This window comes from Saccopteryx bilineata, chromosome 2 (assembly GCF_036850765.1).
Source record: "Saccopteryx bilineata isolate mSacBil1 chromosome 2, mSacBil1_pri_phased_curated, whole genome shotgun sequence".
Taxonomy (NCBI): Eukaryota; Metazoa; Chordata; class Mammalia; order Chiroptera; family Emballonuridae; genus Saccopteryx; species Saccopteryx bilineata.
The window spans coordinates 107104308-107128652 of record NC_089491.1 but is presented as its reverse complement, the minus strand read 5'-3'; the positions used below and the strand labels follow the sequence as shown (position 1 = coordinate 107128652).

The 24345-nt window shown below is 36.5% G+C and overlaps 1 protein-coding gene across 14 annotated transcripts in view; it reads right to left on the bottom strand.

Annotated features, from left to right (window-relative positions):
- PPFIA2 (PTPRF interacting protein alpha 2) overlaps positions 1–24345 on the bottom strand; it is a 516618-nt gene that overhangs the window by 27624 nt on the left and 464649 nt on the right. For all 14 annotated transcript variants that reach the window (XM_066257567.1, XM_066257574.1, XM_066257566.1 and 11 more), the window contains 2 exons: positions 7574–7655; positions 3052–3252 (listed from right to left, as the gene is read on the bottom strand). In XM_066257567.1, the coding sequence (XP_066113664.1) occupies positions 3052–3252; positions 7574–7655 (283 nt within the window). The remainder of the gene's footprint in view (positions 1–3051; positions 3253–7573; positions 7656–24345) is intronic.

Genomic DNA, 24345 nt, shown 5'->3' with positions numbered 1-24345 from the left:
GCCGGGTGGATCCCGGTCGGGCGCATGCGGGAGTCTGACTGTCTCTCCCCATTTCCAGCTTCAGAAAAATACAAGAAAAAAAAAAGTTAACAGTGAAAACAAATTAATAATAAATTAACAATATATGACCAGTTTAAAAACTCTGGAAAATTCAGTACTATTCAAATCATCTTTTTGAATCTAAGACAATAGGTGGGACTCTCCATATGTCCTTGGGGAATTGCTGTCCAACTAAATTTATAACCTTCTCAGGTGAAAGCATTTCACAGGTTAATTCCTCCTTAAAGCCTTTTCAACAGGATGGACTGACGTAATTTCTTCTTTCACGGAATTCCACGTCACTTTGCTTCCAGCTCACAGTTAGAAATTAAAATACATCATCTCCTGCTAACTTTACTGGTGAGCACATCTCACTGCCCTCACCATGGTTACCCTCACTGATGTTAGGGCCATGCATATTTCCTCTGTAATGGCGGGTAAAGTGACATGTACAGACATCATTTTTAAGATGAGTATTTACTGATCACCCACAATTTGCCTGGCACTGAGTTAAGGCTTAGGGACTATGGTAATATTCTTGCCTGGCCTAATGTGGTATAAATCAAGGAGAGAAATGATAAAATGGTTTTTAAAGGTTATCAGAGTGGTGATTCAGGGAGGGGGAGCAGACCCAGAATTGCAAGCTTTTAGTGAAAAGTTTGTAGAAAGAGAACATTCAGGAACCATTCGATGAAGGGGGAGTTAGAGAAGGATGATCATCCTGGAACAGGAAGAATGTTCCAGGCAGAAGATCAATTAGAAGAGCAGATAATTCATCAAGGACAGAAAAGTTTAGGAAATTGAAAGTACTTCTGTGTCGGCAGGGTTCTGACCAGAGGAAAGAGAGCCTCTGAGGTGCACTGAGGTCAGACTACGAAGTGTCTCCTGAGCTCTTCTCACATTTGACTGCTCTTTACACAACTGAGTATTCACTTACCTCTAACAGCTTTTAAAGTCCTTTAGTTTGCTTAGACCTTTTTAAATAGTGTTTAAAATTATTTCTCCATTAGGAAATGAATTAGGATGCTAAATAGAAATGATAAAGTATATGCTATTTTCCACCTTGAAACTGGAATTTCCAATGCTTTTAATTTTGCAAGGCAAGACATTTTAAATAATTTTGTATGCATTTGCTCTTGAGAGGAGAGGGTTGATGAAAACCAGTTGTGATGTTCAGGAAACTATCAGGTTTGAATTCAGTTTATAATAGCTATTTTAATGGCCTTCTCAGCTTCTGTTTTGAATAATTTTTTTAACTTGAGTAATATTTCAGCTAGTATATTTAGCATTTATATACAGTTGAAAATATGTCATACTTAAGTTTGTTAAATTATATGTTTTTTCTACGTTATTTACAAAGAAGTTAAATTGGAATTATGACAGAGAGACAAAAGTTTTTATTTATTATTATTTTTTTTTGTATTTTTCTGAAGTGAGAAGCGGGGAGGCAGAGAGACAGACTCCCACATGCACCTGACCGGGATCCACCCGGCATGGCTACTAGGGGTGATGCTCTGCCCATCTGGGGTGTTGTTCCATTGCAACTGGAGCCATTCTAGTGCTTGAGGCGGAGGCCATGGAGCCACCCTCAGCACCTGGGCCAACTTTGCTCCAATGTAGCCTTGGCTGCAGGAGGGGAAGAGAGATAGAAAGGAGAGAGAGAAGGGTGGAGAAGCAGATGGGCACTTCTCCTATGTGCCCTGGCCTGGAATTGAACCTGGACTTTCACACACCTGGCTGATGCTCTACCACTGAGCCAACTGGCCAGGGCCCCTAAAAGGTTTTTTAAATTTGACATATTTCTGACATTAAAATCTAGTATACTGAGAAATATAAAGGTAGATACAGTAAAAATGAAGCAAATTCTCTAAAACTATTGAACACCACATATAAAAATTACATTAATGCTTGACCAAGAGGTGGCGCAGTGGATAGAGTATCCACCTGGGATGCTGAGGACCCAGGTTTGAGGTCCTGAGGTCACCAGCTTGAGTGTAAGCTCATCTGGCTTGAGCGTGGGATCATAAACATGGTCACTGGCTTGAAGCCAAGGTCTCTGGCTTGAGCCGAAGGTCACTGTCTTGAGCAAGGGAATCACTGGTTCGGCTGGAGCTCTCTGCCCTCCATAAAGGCACAAATGAGAAAGCAATCAATGCACAACTAAAGTGATGCAAGTGCGAGTTGATGCTCCTCATCTCTCTTCTTCCTTGTCTGTCTCTCTCACTATAAATAAATAAATAAATAAATAAATAAATAAATAAATAAATAAATTGCATTAATGTAAAATCAGTTTTCTATCTATTATCAACTTCTCAAATTTACCTCTTTCTTTCATATTTTGTTATTTTTTTATTAGACATGGGGTCATAAAAGTCCAGTTAACATCAGAAATCATATCCTTTATCAGCAAAAGATATAATTAAGGAATAGGCAGAGAAAGAATGAATATCATTTGAGAGTTTTTCTTAGTATTTAAATTTGTTGTCTGGTATGGATTCATTTTAGGTATTTTGTTTTTTCCAAATATTAAGATAGTGTAAAATTATAAGAAGAATAGGGTTTAATAAGTGAGAAGCAAACAGATTTTGAAGGAAGGCATTCCACTTGGTATTTAAAGAACATCAAATATTTTTTCACTTTCATAAATATGAAAACTGCTTCATAAGTAATGTGTTAAGCATTGTATCTTCAGAAAGCGCGAAAGCCAACAGCTAATCAGCTGAGATGTTAAATTACATTAAAAAATAAATCCCAAAAAAGAGTAAGCTTGAGAGAAAAAATTAAACTTTAGTCTAGAGACTAGTTCAAAAGTCTATCTTGGTTGCAGCCTTTAAATCTGATAGGAATCACAGCTTGTCCGTTGGAAACCTATTGGAAGTAGCAGCAAGGTTATTGAGGAGCAAGCTAAATCTCTTCAGAAGAATCCTTGCTGCCATGAAAATGCATGCTGCCTCTATTTGCCTCTGTCGTTTACCCAGCTCTGGGAGAGGGAAGGAGCACAAGCTGACTCACAGTTCGGGATGTTGGAGGAGCAGAAGGGCTGGTTAGGGACACCATCTCCTGGATTGCTAACCGGAGCTTTAAGCGATGCAGAGGGTTGCTGATCCCAATCTCCCTCTGGATCTCCGTGTCGGACAGAGCAGACATGATGGCACCACTTTTCACGTTGGCTCTGCAAGCTGCCACATACCAAGCCGGCATTCCCAACCAGAGCTGTTGGGTAGAGAAAAAAAAAAGACACAAACAGATTATAATGATAATTTGAATTTGAGTGTCTCTTTATGTGTGAGGTATTATTCTAAGTACTTTCCAAATATGAATGCTCTTACTGACACCATCCCATGAGATAGATGCTATTATTATTTCCCCAGGGGAGACAGATGTGCAGGGACATTGATTTATTTAAAAACACCGTGTAGACAGTAGGGAATTAAAAATTTGAAATTGAGTTTCTGGAGTCTGCAATTTAACAATTAATTTTGGGGGGGATGTATTTTTCTGAAGTGAGAAGTGGGGAGGCAGAGAGACAGACTCCTGCTTATGCCTGACCAAGATCTACCTGGCATATCCACCAGGGGATGATGCTCTGCCCATCTGGGGCATTACTCCATTGAAACCAGAGCCATTCTAGCCACTGAGGTGGAGGCCACGGAGCCATCCTCAGCACTTGGACCAATTTTGCTCCAATGGAGCCTTGGCTGCAGGAGGGGAAGAGAGATATAGAGAAATGAGAGGGGGAAGGGTGGAGAAGCAGATGGGTGCTTCTGTGTGTCCTAGCCGGGAATCAAATTGGGGACTTCCACACTTTGGGCCAACACTCTACCACTGAGTCAACCAGCCAGGGCAACAATTAATTTTTATTATTAGGGATAAAACTAACATTTATGTAACACCAAATCCCTCGACCCCACCTTGGAGTTAAGACAAGGAGAACAAGCTTTATTTATTCAAGGGTCAATCAGTGTTTGTATATATAATGAGTGACTTCAGAGGTAGTGAACATACCAGGTAATATATTATAGAATTGTACACCTGAAACTTGTATAATTTTATTAACCAATGTCACCCCAATAAATTCAATAAAAAAGGGAAAAAAGTGGGTGACTCTCATTTATAATTTTTCTTGGAATTCTTGGAGTGGAGAAATTCTGTCACAGAAAGGTCTTGCCCTGCTGCCTCCCTGTCCTGTTTGTGATCAAAGCCTGCAGCGCTGCTAAGCCTTGGGCCAGCTTATACATTTTGATAGTAGTATAAACTTCATTAGATGTTCTATATGAACATCTTTTTTGAAGGATAGAACGTGCTAATGAAAGACAGTTATAAACACCTAGAAAACTTTACCTAAAGAGAGCAACAACTTAAAAATTAGGGATTTCAATTTTTCAACTTTGCCATAATGAGACAATTTATCCAGCAGTGTAATGAGCCTATCACAGTGTGTGATACACATCTCAAACCCTGGGTGAATGCCAACTCACATGCATGTTATAGCATCTGAATTATGTATACTTAAAAAAAGGAATATTCTCTCCACTTTCCCCCCAGCATGAGTTATGGGTAAGAAGCCCTACTTCTTACTTATCTTTGAGTAGGAGGTGGGGAGCATGCAGGTGAGCAGTTTAAACCTTGGTCTTTCAATATCCAAAATACTAATTGTCAAAGGCTCTTTCATTTGTTGATATGAACAGATCGAGCAGGAGAACATGAGAGTGAGAAAAGTAATAAGTAAGAGGAAGAAGAAAATTTTAAATCAGCAAAATACAAGGCCGAAAATGAGAAGGCGTGGCCTCTAAGACCTTCTTTGTCATCAGTGAATAAACCTCTAACTCTCAGCCTTATTTTTTTCATTTGCAAAGTGAAGGGACTCAGCTTTATAATTCTAAGGCAATATGTTGGGTAGTTTCCAAGACAAATCCCTACGAGCTCCACTTTCTGATATTCCTGCTCTTATATAATCTTGTTCCTTTGAGTTTGAGCTGAACTCAGTAACTTCTTTTTAAAGGTACAGACTATGATCAAAGTCATAGCATGACACTTTCCAGATTACATTGCAAAAAGACTGAGGCTTCAGACCTGCTAGCCCTCTCCCCCTCCTTCCTCTCGGAGCTCTTATTCTGTGGGAAGCCTGCAGCTATGTTGTGAGAGTAGTCCTGTGAAGATGCCCCCATGCACAAGAACAGATGTTTCAGGACAATGGCTAACAAGACACTGAAACACGACTGTGAAAACATGTGTCAGCTTGAAAGTGTATTCTCCCCAAGTCAAGCCTTGAGGAGACTGCCACCCTGGCTTCCACCTTAATTTATAACCTTGTGAGAGCCTGAACAGAGGTCACAGCTAAGCTATGTCCACATTCCTGACCAACAGAAGTCATGAGGAAAATAAATGCTAAGTCTGGGGATAATTTGTTACACAGTGATAACTAACTAATTACAGATAGCTTTCATTTAAAAAATATATATTTGCCATATTAAAAGGTTACTTGTTCCTAGAGTAGAAACAACCAAGCAAAAAAAAAAAAAAAAAAAAAGCCAAATATTTGAGTCAATGTGGAAAGGACTGTGACTGAGATAAAAGAAAACAGAGAAGGAGTCTAACCATGACTAAATTGTTTATATAGCCCTGGCCGGTTGGCTCAGTGGTAGAGCGTCGCGTCGGTCTGGCATGCAGGATTCCTGGGTTCCATTCCCGGCCAGGGCACACAGGAGAAGCGCCCATCTGCTTCTCCACCCCTCCCCCTCTCCTTCTTCTCTGTCTCTCTCTTCCCCTCCCACAGCCAAGGCTCCACTGGAACAAAATTTGCCTGGGCACTGAGGATGGCTCTGTGGCCTCTGCCTCAGGTGCTAGAATGGCTCCGATTGCGGCAGAGCTACGCCCCAAGATGGGCAGAGCATCGCCCCCTGGTGGGCATGCCGGGTGGATCCCGGTCGGTGCATGCGGGAGTCTAACTGCCTCCCCGTTTCCAGCTTTGGAAAAATACAAAAAAAAAAAAAAAAAAAAATTAAATTGTTTATATGCTCTTCCAACAGGTTAGTCACAAGTAATTGATCTTACTTTGACAGGCAGGATTAGACATGACCGAAGATGAAACTTGACCTCTTAGTTTATAAACTTAAGTTGTTCAAAATAACTAAATGTTTAAATATAGCTTCATTGTATCCTAATTGTTTTCCACTTCCTCTCTTCTAAGTAAGATATTTAGATTTCTACATAAAAACTTGTGGATGTGACATGCTTGGATTTACCCAAATGCTTGCCAATACATTGTTATCACAGTCATCCCTGATTAGACCTTAAACATTTTTTGAAGTGGATAAAGGGTGTGAAGCATCAGACTTCCTCCTTAAAAGGACTTGCATCCTTTTCAGCAGGCTGTGCACACAGGAGGTGCTCACAGAGGTGAGTGTTAAGAGCTCCCATTCATTGGATCACCTGGCTTGTTCATTCAATTTATTCCATTTCACAATTTGAGTCACTTTAGGAAGCACATTATGAGCAATTTTTCTTTTGTGCTCAAAAAAGGTTTAATTAGCACAAACTTTACTACCTGTCATTTCCTAGGCCCTTAATGTCAGTCAATCTGATATTTTGTTGTGTGTTTTTTTTTTTAATCAAAGGGATTGTTCATCATTTGCCCAAATAGCAGTGGACTCTGTCAAAGTGAAGCTCCTTTGATTGGCGTGGAACTGAACAAGAAGTGCTATCAAGTTTGAGGTATGCTTTCTTAAGCACTTTGTCTTATCATTGATTTTTAAAGTACAGTAATTTTAAAGACATGTTTGGAAGAAGCAGTTCTGATTACTGAAATGCTAAAAATCCCCTGACTGACATGAGAGAATAAAATAAAACCAAGACACCCCCTCTCTTTCCCACTCCATTACAAAAGGAAAAACCTGTTTTTACAGCTATCTATTTAGGGTCATTTTTAAAACTCATATGAGTTTTAACTCTTTCCATTGATTAAAACTCTTCAGCTCTGAATATGATATGATAATAAAGGTGACTGACTTTATAACCACAAACCATTAAAACAATGACTTCTAGTTGACTCTTTAGGTGGGAAAAACCTTCGTTCTTCTCAGCCCTGACATTGGCGTATCCCAGCAGGTTCTAGAAGCCCACAATATGGAAGGGGCAGCGAGCACTACTGCTAAGTAGCATAAAGATCCTCTTGAGGTTAAATATGTATTTCCTTCATTGTCCTAGTCACCCCCTGAAGCCTTCCTGCTCAGGTATGACTGAGTTTCCCCAGACCCCCTGCTCCTACTCTAGACATAAAGAAGGTGGAATTTAGAGAAACTTCTCTGTACCCCACTGGGTGCATCCTTCTGTCACAATCATAAGAAAGCAGCAGAGTAAAATCACAATGTTCACAGGCCCCTAGATAAAGCAAATATTTCCTTTATGAGCTATTATTCCAGGCTATCGGAAAGCTGTGACTTCAGAAACCTGCTTTTACCCGTTTCATAAAACAAAACAAACCTATCAAATTAGTAGTGATTAAATTAAAAGTCATCTGGTTTAATTCTCTTACCTCTAGCCAAGCAACTACAGTAGGCCCATCCCACTGGGCGAAAGGTAATCCCTTCCTTCGAGCCTCTTCTAGAAGTTCATGCCTGAGGTATATAACAAGGATTATTAGAATATGAAAAATGATGGCTGTAATTGTTTTTAGTAATGTTATTTTTAAAAATCTAGTAATCGTTTATAAGCTTTTTATGAGATAATACAGAAGAGCAGAATTGCTCCTTCCTTTGAGTAACACATGCAAATCACTCACTGATTTGATTACAGATGAAACACTGATATCTAAAAAGAATTCTCTACATTTATTCACTAAAATTCAATCATTAAATGTTAATGGACTAAGAAGCTGCATTATATTATCAGCAAATACCTTACTCCTTAAACAAGAAAAAGGCCCACATACACATATTCAAGCATATATTATTGGATCTAATTGTGGCTTCTTCCATCTGCCTTGCTCATTTTTCAATTATAATTTTAATGGTAGAAGAAATGCCTGGATATAGCGGCGAAGATAAATTTGGTCATTTTAGCCACATTCAAACGGTGTGCTTAGTTTTAGAATTCTCCCTGGGTTCAGGTGACTACCTTGGGAGTCAGTTCTTTTTCTAGACTACAAAATTACTTCCCCTTTGAAGAGAACTCCAGGGAAATTTACTCACATCACAACAAAGCAATGTAAGTTGTAAAATTCAAAGTACACCTATTTTTATTTATAATCACTTCTATTTTTAATGAAAGTGAAACACTTCGATGACAATAAATGTTTGTTTCTGACAATAAAAAGCTGTAAAGAGTCATGACAGAAGCATTTTAATCATTGTCTCTACTACTTAGCCTTTAGAATTGACATCCATTTAAAAAACCAATTTGAGTTTGTTCATTATTGAAATAGCAAGTTTATTTTCTTGCTATATATACCTAGCCAGCACTACATTATAAATTGTATACTCTGTTCCTTAGTACACTTTGATTTTATATAAAAATAATAAATATATATATAATTGTTTTTTGAATGTATGTACTTTGTGCTCAGGAATCCATTATTAATATAGTATATAAACTCCAAAATTAAGTATTTGATTGTTTCCTACTATTAATCAAGCAATAGCTTATTATGGTTGACTATATGTTAAAATATGTACATATTCAAAAGTGTCTTTCAACATGAGAGCTTTTTGTGTTTGCAAAGGCTATTATAAAAAATGCATTGTGAAAAATAAGCAAGGAGACAAGACAAAAATTGAAGTTAGAGTGAAGAGACACATAAATCAACTACTGTTTCATTTGATGGGATAACAAGAGAAACATGGGTAACTTCTGCAAGTAAGCGATTCAGCACATGAGAAAAGGAACAGCGACACTGACGCCAGGAATGCAAAAAACTGGGAGATTTCTCGCCTTGCTTGCTCTGCCATCACCCATTCCCTCAGGCTTCCCTATGTCATTCTTTCATAGAAAACCAGATCCAAATAGCCAAGTCTCACTGTAACAGAAATACTGACAGAAATGGGTTGAAGGGTCAAACCCCAACCACAAGGTACTTATGGAACACATGCTGTGAGCTGAGACCTGAGGAAATAGACATGGACCCAGTTTACTAGGAGATCCCTGGTTAGATTGAAAAAGTAAACATATGAAACTGGAAACATAGTGAAATATACAAATATATGTTAAAAATTGGTAATGCACATTCTGATTTTGAGGATTTTGGAAAGGGTGTTAATAGCAATGGAAACAATAGGTGAAGACTGAGGCAGCTGAACTTTGAAGGGCAGGTAGGAAGGATATTGGGATGGGGCTCCAAGCAGGACAAGCAGTAAGAGTGGAGAGGCGGAGGGAGGACTGAGTATGGAATGTGTGCAAAAAAATTTAGAGTAGACTTCCTTTAGAGTAGACCTCTACAAAGGTGAGCATTATTAAGAGTTGTAATGTTATATCCATTATGGGAAGAAGCACTTTCAGTTATGTGACGAGAGAGTGGCGTCAAAATGTAAGAAACGAGTGCACATTTATAATCATTTTTCTCTACATTTAGTAAAAAAGCAAGTAAATACACACTCAACACCTAGAAAGCACATAACATTTTTACAAGTGAATTATATGAGTTGTTTAAAAGCCATTTATAAATAAAAAATTTTTAAATATTTTTACAAAAGCCATTTTTAAAATTTAGAACATTTTAATTGTGAAAGTTCTATTTACTTCCTTAATAAAAATGTACCACACAAGCTAGAGTGATACTGTTAAAACTTGAGTCAGATGACTTAACTCCTCTGCTCACAAATTTTAAATTACTCCTCTGTATCGCTTAGAATAAAAGCCAAAGAAGCTTTTAGAAGCCACCCTACTCTCTTTATCTCTTTGACTAAACTTCCATACCACCCAGCAATGTTGGCTATTTTGTTGTTACCTGAAAAAAGCCAGGCCTCTTTCTGCCTCAGGACCTTTGCAGCTGTTATTCCCTCTGTAATTCTTGTCTTCTCCATCTCCACATGACTTACTTCCTTAATTATTTTAAATCTCTACTCAAGTGTCACTTTCTTTCTGAATGTTTCTTACCCTTCCTCCCATTATCCCGACCAGACACTCCTCCCCATTTCTTGCTTTATTGTTTTTATTATATCTTCTAACACAGAGTATCGTTTATTTCTCTCTGTCATCTCTCAATAGAAAATAAGTTCATATATTCTGTTCAGAAATAAATTTGAAGCATCTGAAACAGGGTCAGGGAGAAAAGAGGTGCTCAGTAAATAGTTGTGAATATTGAATTTATCAGCCAGTGCTTACATTCAGATACTTTTGTTTCAGTAAATTGTATTCCCTACTGTATTCCTGTAGTCTACTTTTTGAGCCACATCATCAGAATAGTACCATTCCACATGATTCCTAGAGTCTGACCTGGTTTGGGATACGTGATTGGAATCTGGACAAGAGTCAATCCAATGTGCACAAATAATTCTATTATCTTTCTGAACAGAAATTTAACCATACAAGTTTTTGAATTATCATTGGATAATGTGGCCCTTCAAAAAAGTTTTTTGTTTTGTTTTATTTGTTGTGTTCAAATCACAGACTCTCATAATGTAACTTTAGTAAGAGTATGCACTTCAATTTTTCTTTTAACATCTGCAAGCTGAAAAAATATATTTTAATTGCCATAATTATTCTGAACAGAATGCATTCTAAATCTCAATCAGTTGCGTTAGAACATTGATTACTTAAATATACATATTTAGCTACATAAAATTAAGAGTTTCAAATCCAACATGAACATACTTGACTTGATTTGGAAAGCATATCACCCTGTGATTTTGTGTGCGCACAAGTGTATGAATTTGTGTATCCTGTTATGGCACATTTCAAATGCAGTACATATAAAAGTCCATTGCATATGAACATAGTGTTTTATTTGGAGTTTAAGAACACATGCTAGGTTGTTCAGAACTGAAATGATTTGATTACATTAAAAAGCGAATTCATTCATATTGAAACCTTTTTTCTCCAAGCTGCTTTGAAATGGAGAGCATAGTCTCAAGCAAGAAATTCAATATATTTGTGAATTTGAGTTGGGGTTTACATAATTTATTTCTTCACTTTATTTTGAATTTAATCAAAACCATTAAAGAGTTATAAACACACACGCATAAATGTGATAGAACAACGCGATTACTCATGCTGCTGCTGAAAACTAAAGGGGCTTGGGTTACCTTTCATTAAACCATTTCACTTTTCTTTTTTTTTTTTAATTTAAAAAAAATTTTTTAAATTTTTTTACAGGGACAGAGAGAGAGTCCGATAGAGGGATAGATAGGGACAGACAGGAACAGAGAGAGATGAGAAGCATCAATCATCAGTTTTTCGTTGCGACACCGTAGTTGTTCATTGATTGCTTTCTCATATGGCCATGACCGCGGGCCTTCAGCAGACTGAGAAACCCCCCGCTCGAGCCAGTGACCTTGGGTCCAAGCTGGTGAGCTTTTTTTTGCTCAAGCCAGATGAGCCCACGCTCTAGCTGGCTATCCTGGGGTCTCAAACCTAGTTTCTTCCGCATCCCAGGCTGACGCTCTATCCACTGTGCCACCGCCTGGTCAGGCCCATTTCACTTTTTTAAGACACTGTGGTTTGTTCTCCCCAGCCATTTACGGAGAGTAAATTAGGGACTTATTAAAAGAACATCGGTAATTTTTAATTTTTCAGGTTATGTGCATTCCATTTAGATTGGATGGCTTTAGGACTTCATCTAATTTTGAACCCCCTTTCACTCTGATTTGAAGTTTATAATTTTCATACTTCTGAGCTTATAGTATTTCCCCATACTGTTGTGAGGATGAAGAAGTTGAAAGCCAAACTAGTGAGTGCAGAGACTCTAACCCAGTCACTCAAGGGTATGCAGCAAACAAGTGGGAAAGTTGGGGTTTAAACCCTTGTCTTCTGATTCTGAATTCTACACCCCAAATTTTTACACATCGTCACTGTTTGCTCTATCTTCTCCTGACATTTTTAACTTCCTTCACTTCCTTTTAGCAATTATACTAAGGGAATGATTTTGAGGTCAAAATGTTTTAAGTTCCAGGAGCACATGTGAGACAAGAAGAAACTGTGTGTTTTGGAATTGAGGTAATTATATCAATTTCTTAAAGTCCATAAGTGACAATGCACCAGAAACTTATTATTTTTCAATATTATATTCAAAAGGGACAGAGAAGTAAAGTTTTATTTATTGGGATTATTTTCCTAATGAAACTGAAAAGAACGTTATTGATAAAATGGAAGACCAATATTACGTAATGACATTAAAAAAATGCTTTAAAATCCAATGTCAAAATATGTATTACTTCAAACATGTAAGCTCTTACTACATCCATTTGGCCAGCCAAGTTGAACTGCAGCTTGCCTTTCATTTTTAGGAACACTGATTAGAGCTTCTATAAATATCATAACTTATCCTAACTCTAGTAAATATATTATATCATTAAGTAGGTAGCAGTAGTGACTATAACTTGAAATTAGAGTAGGAGAAATAAATATTTATCTAGTCAATTCCTGACACTCTCCATTGCTTCCTGGACATGCATCTCATTGGAACCACTTTGTTCACCTCCCCTTCCCAGCTTTTGGCTTTGAATTGAAAAGCAATACATCCCCTCATCAAAAGTGTTTTAAATAGCTCACCATGTTACCAATGCAGAAGTTTATACCAGTGTAAATATTGTATAAAAATTATGCATAATTTGTTTTCCTTTGAGGCCCAATTTGTATTCAGACTAGATAGGAGCATTGTCTCATTTTTAGTTCAAAGGATAAGATTTGAAATTTGAAACTGTACTCCGAATAGCAGAAACTTCTAAAGTTTTGTGTACAGGAAACAATGGGAAGAACACAGAATGAAAGGGTTCAGCCAAAACCAAGATGAACTTTGGAATCTGAGTGTAAAAGTTCTACTGGGGAAGATCCAGCATTCTACTATCTTCATTTAAATGCAGTTCTGGTGCCTGACAAAGACTGTCTCTTGACTACACTGACGGTGCAGAACCACAGAGCGCTAGGGAACACACAGGCAGAGTCAGCCAAGCAGCCTAGACCAAAGTCCCCAATAGCCTCACTGGTCATCTCACTAAGCCCCAGAGAATGACTTGAGAACTAGGGGAATTGACGACTGGCATATCTGTTGATATGTGTCTCACAGTACCAAAAAAACAAAAACAAAAACTTAAGTGCCTGGAAGGCCAAAATGATTCATTTAAATATAAACATTTCTCTGAACCAATGATTCTTTTTATGATGTGGAAATACACACTTCACAATTTTAGTTTTTAGGTCAGAGGCAGTGCAGTCTGTGTTACAACGGGAAAGAGAAATACTGAACATAAAAGAAAAAGAGGGTGGTGCTGAAAGCAAACATGTTCAGCAGCCATGGTGATGTCACTTACCCAGATGTGCTTTTCATGAGATGGAGAAGGATGGATGGAAAAGAAAAGCACACAAACGTTAATGGATACATTTCAATCCAAAGGAAGCCATGGGCTAAAACAAGAGCATTATTTCAGATGTGCGAAAGCTCGGATATGAGAGAAATAGGGTGCCTTATTTTTATTTCACCACGACACATTCATACTCACTGCGTCCAAAAGCATGATCAGGGTTGTTTGAATAGTTGACCAGTAAGTCTGTCTCTTGAAAATGAACCACTTTAAAACATGCATGACCACATTTTCCCCAGCCTCTAGTATACCCAGGGCAGGGAAATCAAGCACCTTGATAAAGAGCATTCTTTTTTTTTTTTTTTTTTTTTTTTTTTACAGTGACAGAGAGAGAGTCAGAGAGAGGGATAGATAGGGACAGACAGACAGAAATGGAGAGAGATGAGAAGCATCAATCATCAGTTTTTCATTGCAACACCTTAATTGTTCATTGATTGCTTTCTCATATGTGCCTTGACCGTGGGCCTTCAGCAGACCAAGTAACCCCTTGCTCGAGCCAGCGAGCGACCTTGGGTCCAAGCTGGTGAGCTTTGCTCAAACCAGATGAGCCTGTGCTCAAGCTGGCGATCTCGGGATCTTGAACCTGGGTCCACCGCATCCCAGTCCAACGCTCTATCCACTGCGCCACCGCCCAGTCAGGCGATGAAGAGCATTCTTTACCTCAGGGCACACCTGGGTTATTTTACAAACAGAAGCATAATAACTTACTAAATGACACTGAGATTCTCATACAGCCTTCTAAGCCTATTGTTAGAGCTCAAGATAAAATACACCAAGACTTCTGGAGAGTCAGCAACTTCAAGAAAGAACTGGTTTGAGTATCAGCATATCTGTATTCTAGTTCTCATACATAATGTGGTCAAATTGACTAGCAGGTTCTAATTTTAAATGTCCTCAACTTAATTTGAGGCAAGAAAAAAAATTGGTGCATTCTAGGTCCATAATTTTTTTTATTTTAACAAGTGCTATAGTAGTAATTAGTATTTTTATTTTTGTAAATATGTTTGTGCCAGTTACTAGAACATGAGAAAGTATAAAAAAAATTCTATCACTCTTCTCTCCTTGCCACATTACTTCTTCTTTTGTTTGAACAGACAAAATAAATGTTGACTGTGTCAATTGAATCTCTTTCAATAGACACATTTATTTGAACAGATCTTCATAAACGTTGCCATGAGGAAAAACAATGAATGAGATTGGTTTACCCATATTATCAGAATTCATTACAAAAACAACATTGATTTAAAAGTAGTGTTTGAAGAAGCCCACTTGCACCCTGAATATAGTAGAGGCGCTGGAAAAAAGATGGATTTAAATAATTTAACAAAAAAGCAATAGGAATATTATTTAAAAACTTCTAGACAAGCATAATAGAAAACTTTTACTACAACTCATAAAATATATTTAAAGTAACAAAATATGAAGCAGAAATTTCTATCTCAGAAATATGGCGAATGTGAGAGTTTTTTAAATTGCATAATCATTACAAAGAAAAGGTTGATGCGGCATGGAACACCCTGCACATGCCTCCTCTAAATGCATTCATTCAGAGAAACCTCCTATTATTTTCTTAAATAGGCATTACAAAGAAATGCACATTCTTTGAGGTGAGCATTGGGACAGCTGTGACACACGCTTTAAATTCTCAAATAAACAAAAAACATAATCGTCCATACAAGTTGGCATCACTACATCCTGAGAAATTTAAGGCATACTTTTTACATTATACATGAAACAGAAGGAAAATTAAGACCAGAAAGAGATAGCTTCTAAGTAATGAAGGTGGTTTCCTTGTTAACATACTTGTGAACTTTTTCATGAGCTTTGAAAACAAGGCAATTTTTAAGCTTTACATGAAAACTGCAAAAAATTTGGACCAATGTTTCCCATAGATAACATAATCTTCTGTGGCTTACCAGTTTTCTAGGAATTGCTCTCCAATAAAATAAGCAGATTAAATCTGCTGAAAATGGACTATTAATACTCTTAATATGTTTATTATTTTTTTGAAAATAGGAAACTTGTACCTATAAAAATACATTAAGTATAAAACATGAGAAATGATGGAAACAAGTAAAAAGTATCACTCAACAAGTATTGCTTAAAGTTCTAATATATTTGGTATCAATTTGTGTAAGCTATCTGATTTCTCATAGTTTTTATGAACTGTCTTGTCTTCCATAGTCAATTTATTTAAGAGACACATTTAAGAGCTATCCTACTTTGAATATTAAGTTTTTCAGTTCATGACATTCTAAAATACATGTTCTGCAAAAAAAAAAAAAAAAAAAAGCTATATTCATAAGTAACTCAGAGAGTTGTGGTAATATATTATAAATCTGTATTGAAGATGTATATATGCAGATTTTTTTGGTTGGATAAAGTGTTTAATTTTTATTATAAAAATTAATAAATTCTTTCCTATAAGCAGTTATTTAGTCACCTATAAGCTCATTATTCCTTTTCTTTCTACTATAGATTGTAAAGATTATGATAATAGCAGGAAAGAGTCTGTTGGAACAATGTTTTGTTTTGTTTTTAGCTAAAGATCACTGGAAGTAATAGCTAAATAACAAATTTTAATTGACAGAGAAAAGGACAAGTTAAGTTACCATCTAATGAATAAGCAGATCAAATCCAATTACTAGCATAATGTTTCTTTGGGAACATCAGAGTACATCTGGACAAAACAAGAAGACGTTGCCAGCTAGCACATGTCATATTCCAAAACAAGTGCCTTTAATGTTCAGTTGTTTAACTTTAATCTTCTGGATCTCCTATCAAATGAATGGTCCTTTACCTGTTTATAAACTCATAAACTGGAGATGTAAAACTTCACATGAAATAATTTATTAAATGAGATTTATCTGTGGACTATAATTGTCGCTTGCTTTTGTAGTTTCAAGTTGATAAGGGAAATATTCTTACATCAATTATCAGCACCATACTGAGGAGTGAATGGGTAGTAACTGCAGTGGAAAAGTGGGATGAAGAAAGGATTTCTTGTATTTTTGTGTGTTTTTTTTTCTTAGAACCTATTTATTGATTTTTAGAGAGAGGTCAGGAGAGAGAGAGAAAGGAGGGGGGAGCTGGAAACATCAACTCACAGTAGTTGCTTCCTGTATGTTCCTTGATCAGGCAAGCCTGGGGTTTCAACCTGGCAACCTCAGCTAACCAGGTCGATGCTTTATCCATTGCACCACCACAGGTCAGGTGAAAAGATTTCTTTTAATAGGTTAAGCTTGAGAATGTTGAAAGAGTGGTGGCCAGAACACAGAAGAGAGCTGAATTTGATAAGATCGAGTGGGAGATCAGCACAACATAACTGAGAAAATGGGAAGGGATGGCCTTAAGCAAAAAGACAAAAACCTAATTTTCTGTAATAATAAAAACGCAGAATGGGGGCAAGTGTTAGAGTGTATTAGATAAAAAACAATTCAGAGTACTCAGTTGCTTTGTTTTCTTTATTCTCTTGACGGTAGAATGTGAGCTCATCTGCATAAGATGCACATCTGACAGTGAAAGTCTCTAACAGAAGTTGCAGAGAGTAGAAGACTGGTCAGAGGGAGACACTGAGATTTCCGGGCACTGTTGGAATCCCAGATGAAGCTGGTGCAGGTCTCTCTGCTGTAACTTTCTCCAGTAGCACAGAGCTGCCCAAATAAAGACATGAAGAACAAAAATTCTCTGGTGGCTGTGGTTATGACGCGTGGACATAAGCAAATGAAAGAGGAGAAAAGAAATTTAAGAAGTTTGGTTTTGTTGAAATTATGACCATGGAGTCTCTGCTAAATAGGGAGAGTGGAGAGCACAGAAAAGGCTAGTGAGGTGGGAAAGGATAGAAGTTTTGAAATACACGATAGTGGGAGAAGTTGCTAAAGACTGTTGTTGAAAGGAGGAGACTCTAGTTAGAAAGAAATAATATGTTAAATCAGTAATTTTGGAACAGAATGACTTGGGGGTGATGACAAGAGTCAGACTATGACCACAGGAGGTATCTGAATTGGAGTAAAGAATACTATTGCAAATGATGGAGTCCTGAGACTCAAAGGTTAGGCTATGAAACATGTGGATATAAAAGCACTCCAGGACAACAATAGGAACTACTTTACATAGAAAGTCAGATGATGGGCTATGGATAAAAATAGATAGCCGAGCACATTTCTAGTAATTTTTGTCAGGGAAAGAAAATGGTTCAAAAGTTTTAAGTATGGGTCATCATGGCATTTCTTTAGAAACAACTTCTTTAAAGTTAATCTTGACTTCAAATAGCTTTTGGAGACATCTTTAAGAAAGGTTAAGAATCCTTATTCTTCTAAGAATATTGTTATTCATTAGTTTTACAAACTTAACCCTGTCAAGCCCAAAATTAAAATTTTAAGTGGAATCTGGAGAAAACACATTTCATTGTATGTTTGCATATACAAATGAATAAAATATACATATATATATATATTTAAAGGAAAGCTTTAGTCAAGACTGCTTCTTTATAAAACCATGGCAATAGGACACGAATGATCACTGCCCTTCAAAAAAGGCAGTGTCTTCCTTGCAGAGACATGTAAAAGGAAATTGCTTCATGAGTGGCTAATTTTAAATAACTGTGGAAAGAAACCACATCTTCAATAACCTTATGAAAAATACAATACAGAGCTAATGTGACATCTCAAGTTTGTGGAGACGAGCATGGAGAATTCTTTCTAGATTAAGACATCAATATTATATTTACATGTACCTTAATTAGTGATACTCCTTTTTCTTTTTAGAAAAGGAACTAAATTGTCCTTGTTATTAGACACTAACTCTGTAAGTTTTATTGAAATAAATATTAGATTGATTAAATCACACACTTAAACTTTTTACATTGCTTTTTTGTTAGTGATCATTACTATTGTTATATCAAACTTTGCAGTATTCTGTGGGACTAATTATATCAGAAAAGTCAGTTTTATAACATGGTTTTATCTTGTATTTTGAAACTACCTACCCCTCCTCGTCTTAAAATAGTTACAGGGGGTTTTTGGGTTATGACAGTCTCAACATATGATGTTTCAAGTTATGATGCTCACTCCCATAAAAACTTTAAAAAATGAGATGTGTTTCAGCTTACATCATTAGCATCATACTTAAGGATTACGTGGGGCCCTGGCTGTTCGGCTCAGTGGTAGAGTTTCGGCCTGGCTTGCGAATATCCTGCATTTGATTCCCAGTCAAGGTAAACAGGAGAAGCGACCATCTGCTTCTTCACCCCTCCCCTTCTCTATCTCTCTCTTTCTTCTCCCAAAGCCATGGTTTGATTGGAGCAAGTTGGCTGTTGACACTGAGAAAGGCTGAGCAACAGAACAACTCCCTAAATGGGTAGAGCATCGCCCTCTAGTGGATTTGCCAGGTGGATCCTGACCAGTGCACATGTGGGAGTCTGTGTCTGCCTCCCCTCCTCTCTCTTGGTAGAGGGGAAAAAAAAGACTATGTGGGCAAACTAGTTTGGTTGCTATTGGTCAAATAAGTTTGCAAATATGATGTATATATTTGCTTGTTTATAGTTTGCATTGAGTGTGGGAGAGAGGCTGTAAGCTGGTAAGGTCCTTATAACCTAAGGCTTAGTTTCAAGACTAAGCCTTTCTCACCCTTTTACTACTAAGATCTTTTCAAAATTAAGCTTTTCCCCACACCCTTTTGCATGATCTGGGGTGGTGCACTCTTATGAGGAATTCCATTTATGCTTCAGATAAGTGGTTTTGTATCAGAGACTTTATTTGTATATTGGCTTAAAGGCTTTAATTTTTACACTATAAAATAAGGAAGACAGAGGACTCTCTCATTCAGTTCCTGCCATCAGCATTGCAGAAGAGAGGTAGCCAAGATGGCGGAGTACTGAAGGAGAAGCCAGTTTGTGCAGTTTGTGCAGAGAGAAGGAGATGGGGAACAAAAGTGAATAAGGCTGGTGGGGCCTTTGATTCTAGGAATACTCGGATGAGTCAGTGGCTTTGGGAGCCCTGAATGGAAAGGGAAGTGTTTTCCCCCTGTGTGTATTTCTCACCTGTTCAGTGTGAGCTAGAATGAAAGGTAATGGCCCACCAGTTCTTGGCTCTGTTTCATTACCATCTGTCCGAATCAAATGTGAACCTACACAGGCCAGGCGGCTGTGACGGTGGCCACGACTACTGACCTTACTACAGTTGTGTGCAGTGAAAAAATATGCAGTAACACGGCATATGAGTGAGGGGGTTGGCATCCCCTAGTACACCTACCTACGCCATCTTGGATTGTTAAAAGAGCAAGTGTTCCATTTGTGTTAGGTTAGGGTTTGTTTCGAGTTACACCAAAATTCGAGTTATGTCACTGTCATAGAAACTGTGTCATAACCTGAGGACTCCCTATATTTGGTTTGAATATATTTGTTGCTCATTTTGAAGGAAAGATTGGAGTCGGGTAAGAAATTATTCTCTAGGGAAAAATATACGCTGCTTTTTTCAGAGTATAAAGAAAATGAGGGATTCTTATTTTGACTCCTCACACAGATCATTTTAAATTACATAGGGATTCCAGGTCCAGCTGAAAGACTAGACTATACACTTTTTAAACTGAAATCCTAAGTCATTCAGATGTAATCAGGACTCAGGAGATCTGCACTTTTGTACACCACAGTGCCTGGACAACTGTGTTTCCTCATGTGTAAAAGAAAATAGTAGTTACTACCTCTAAGGCTTTGTGAAAATGAAAAGCTATAACACAACATAAAATGTGTAGAATAGTGGCTAGCATATTATAACTGCTCAATGTGATTATTAAATATTTATTACATATAAAAGAGATTACTAACATTACTACATAAAAAATGAGGATGAAAATGGAACAGAATATGAGGTATATATATAAAATACCTTGCTGAAATCAATAAATGATATTTTCAGAGCATTTTCCATCATCTCCATGTCTAGAAAATGTTTGAAACTTTGAAGGGCACAGCTTCTTGTTAAAGGACTCCATTTACTCTTGGTTATCATCTTATGAATATTTTCCACTTAGTTGGAAAACTACAGTGAGGTGACCAGTCTTTACCTCGAAGAACATCTTTTAAATAAGAGAATGAGATGATTTCAGGCTTGTGACACTTTTCTCATTCTGTTCACAGATCACTGACTTAGGGAAGAAAAAGTGCCCTGGGAAATACTTAAGGGCAAGGATTTGTTTTCATGTCTGTTCCTTTAATATCAATCAAAACAAACAAAAGTATATTTAGAAAAGGTATTTCTTCTATGATATGTAGCTATCTTGAGTTTTAATTTCTTCTTATTAATTATTATTTTACATTTTACAAGGACAGAGAATATGAAAACTATATATGGCTTCTGTTCTATTGTATTTTCCCCGTGTATAAGATGTACCTTTTCTTGAAAAAATTTGGGGTCTAAAAACTGGGTGCATCTTGTTATTCAGTGGTTGTAGATTTTTTACTTGCATGTCCCGCTTTTTCGTACTTGTTTTTGTGCTCCTTGTTGAAGACAGTTATTTGTCATCAGACACAAATGAGGACAAGCTAATGGATGGGAGTTTTGACAGTGATGAAAGTTGTATGAATTTTATGATAAGTAAAAGTTGAGTTCAATAACCTTATATAATATATTGCTTTTCAAATTTCAGGCCCCCAAATTAAGGTGTGTCTAATACATGGAAGCGTCTTATACATGGGAAAATACAGTATTTACTCTGTAATCTATTAATATTGTACTATGGCTTCAAAACAGCAACCCAACCCCTTCCTTCTTCTTTCTTTTCTCCAAATAGATCAAATATATAGAAAGAGCACTTTGGTTTTCCTTAGCATTACTTTAATAATAAATTTCAATGCATGTTGACCTTTAGCTTTGGGATATTATTATTTTTTTTTAGGTTCAGGCAATTCTTAAAATTGTCCATGGTTGGAGTTAGGCAGGATAATCCATGATTAGATGCCATGGCAAAGATAGCTCCAGCTCAGTGCAGGCAGAGAAGACACACTTTTAGAGTTCCAAGAAGGAATTGGGACACACTACCAAAGAGAGAAATTTGAGAACCTTATATTTATGTTCTGAAATATTCTGCATGACTAGATTCTTTTATGCCGGTTGCCAAGGAGTGCTCCCGTATTCCATGTCTGTAACTAAATGAATGCTTGATTGTAACAAATTGATCTGAGTAAAAATATTTTTTTTTAAATTAGGCCAATCAGATGTTTTCAGCTAAGATTTTACAAATGCAAAGTAAGAAATATGAGTTATTAGCAACACTCTAGAGATAGTTCACAATTTGTTAATGTTGAAAATCAGAAGTTGTCTTGGCTCTGTTATTTCTGCAATCTTTGAGAATTCTAACATCCTGTCAGTGAATTCCCCTTTTTGCTTAATCTGGAAAGATTTAGTTCCTCTAACATGTTTACAAAATAGATATTTGTGGGGGAAAGTGAAAATATTTACTTTCCATATATATATTACTTAGATGGAAAAGTGCAGTTAAAAATTTCTAGCACGTCTTTACAAATTAACCTCTGAAATAAACCCTGTTTTAAAATTTAACTTGGCACATAGGTCCTTAATAAATATTTATTAAATGAAAGACTGCTGTGGAATTGATATGATACCTTTAATTATGAATACTTTCTGTGACATTTATTTTGCTTAGAGATAGGCAATCTCGGAACCTTCCAAATGGTAAAGATTAAAAGTGCAGAGTCTCAAAACACATTAAAGATTATGCTCTAAAGGAGACCCTTAGGATTGCAATGGAAATAAATTAACTAAATCTACAGAGCTTCACTGTTATGTCTTTGAAGTTCTAACACAAAGATTCATTGGTAGTCATTAAGTGTGACTGCCACGCTCGAAGGATAAAACTCTTCTCTAGAGGATGCTGCTGATAGCCGAGTTGGAATGTTAATTTCATTTTAATGATGTTGAAAAATTGATTTCAAATATAAAATCCATTTTCATTTAGCAGTAATATCCATTCAGGAGAGCACAGCAAATAAAACATATAATAATATATTACCTATAACAAAAAATTGAAAGTGATAAATTAGCCAAATATTAATATTCATATGATATATGTATTTCAATTCCTCTCAAGATACAGATTTTAGTATGAATATATGTTTTTGTAAAAAATTACACAGTATTAAAAATGCAGGAGAAAAATATTAGCTGATGAAAAATTGATATAAAAATTCCAGAATTTATATTTCTGGAGAAAACTAATCATTCACTGGGTATTCATGAATTTTAATATGTTCCCTGCCTGTCAAGAACTCTGGTGAGTGTCAGAAAGGTGTAATGCTACTGAGACAGACAACTTTAATGCCACAGTATCTGTAAAAACTAGCTTCTTGGAAATAGTGTAGAAATAAAGTCCTTTATGTCAATAAGTATAAGATAGTACAGTGTAACAAATCTTCACATTAGAAGCATAAAGTAGAAAAATGAAACAAAAAATATTTGAGTAGAAACACTCAACTTATAACATTTCTGAGCCCGAAGGATAAAGAGAAAAATCTTAAACTTTCAGAGTGAGAAAGAGAGTATATAAAGAAATCCTACATGTTCTGTATGAAAGCATGACAGTCAAGAGATAGAAAACCAGAAACAGGAAGAGGAGGTCTTTCAAAGTGTTGAGGGAACATCATCTTAAATAAGTAATTTAACACTTTTGGCAATTTTCAATTAATTTTAGGTGTAAAACATATTTTCAAATCTGTGAATTCTTAGTGAGTTTGTCATACACCCTATCATCATATTTCTAGGGAGGTGATATGGGTAATGAATTGGAAGTTAAATATACTCTAGGAGGAAAAGAATTAGATAAGAAATCTAGTGAAACATTAATACAAACTCATTTAACATTGATATTTCAAAAATTCTTTAGGAAAAGATTCTAATGACAAAATTTCATTTCCTTTTTTTTTTTTTTTTTTTTTTTGAGGTTATGGTCCTTGATTTCAGAGTAACATGGTTACGAAATCATAATATTGTAGAAGTGTCCCTGGCCGGTGGCACAGTCTATTAGATCTGGGGTCACCCGTTCAAGCCCTGGTCAGGGCACATACATATAAAAAGCCATCAATAGATGCACTACAAAGTAGAACAACGAATTGATGCTTCTCTCCTTCCTCTTCTTCTCTGTCAAATCAATGGAAAAATATAATATTGTAGATACTATTTTTAACAAGAGGTGGTGCTTACAACTGTTCACATTGGAAGCCTGTATCTGTTCAGATCTTTCTGTGTTAAGTAAGTTTATCTAACTTGGGGGGTTCATTTTTAGGAAACCCTCCCTTTCCACATACTTAAGTCATGCTCTTTCAGTAATAAGGCTGACACTTTGATACCTAATTGTCTGACTCTTGTCTATTATCAGATTCTAAACTTAGTCATAGACCAGAGTTTCTATTTACCAAGTCCTAAAATACCACATTTATATTATTCTAAGTGAAATGCAGAGATTCTGGGAATTAAAGAACATTCAGAAAATGAGCTTTCTGATGGGGTAGGCCATGTAGTTGTTGGCCTTGCAGTAGCTTATATTATGCCATGCAGTTATTTTTGTAGTTGTGTGGTTGACCAGCCTGAATGAGTAGCTTTAGATTTTAGCCTAAAACATTGGCCTGGAGAATTTAGGAAGAGAAATAAGTTCTTGAAGATTAGATGACACATATGAAAGGGAAGAGATGAAGTTCTTAGGTCTAGTCATTCATAAATGTGAGTCTTAGAAATAAGGGAGATGTTCAGTTTGTATTAAATCAGAAAAGGTATTTATCTTCCAA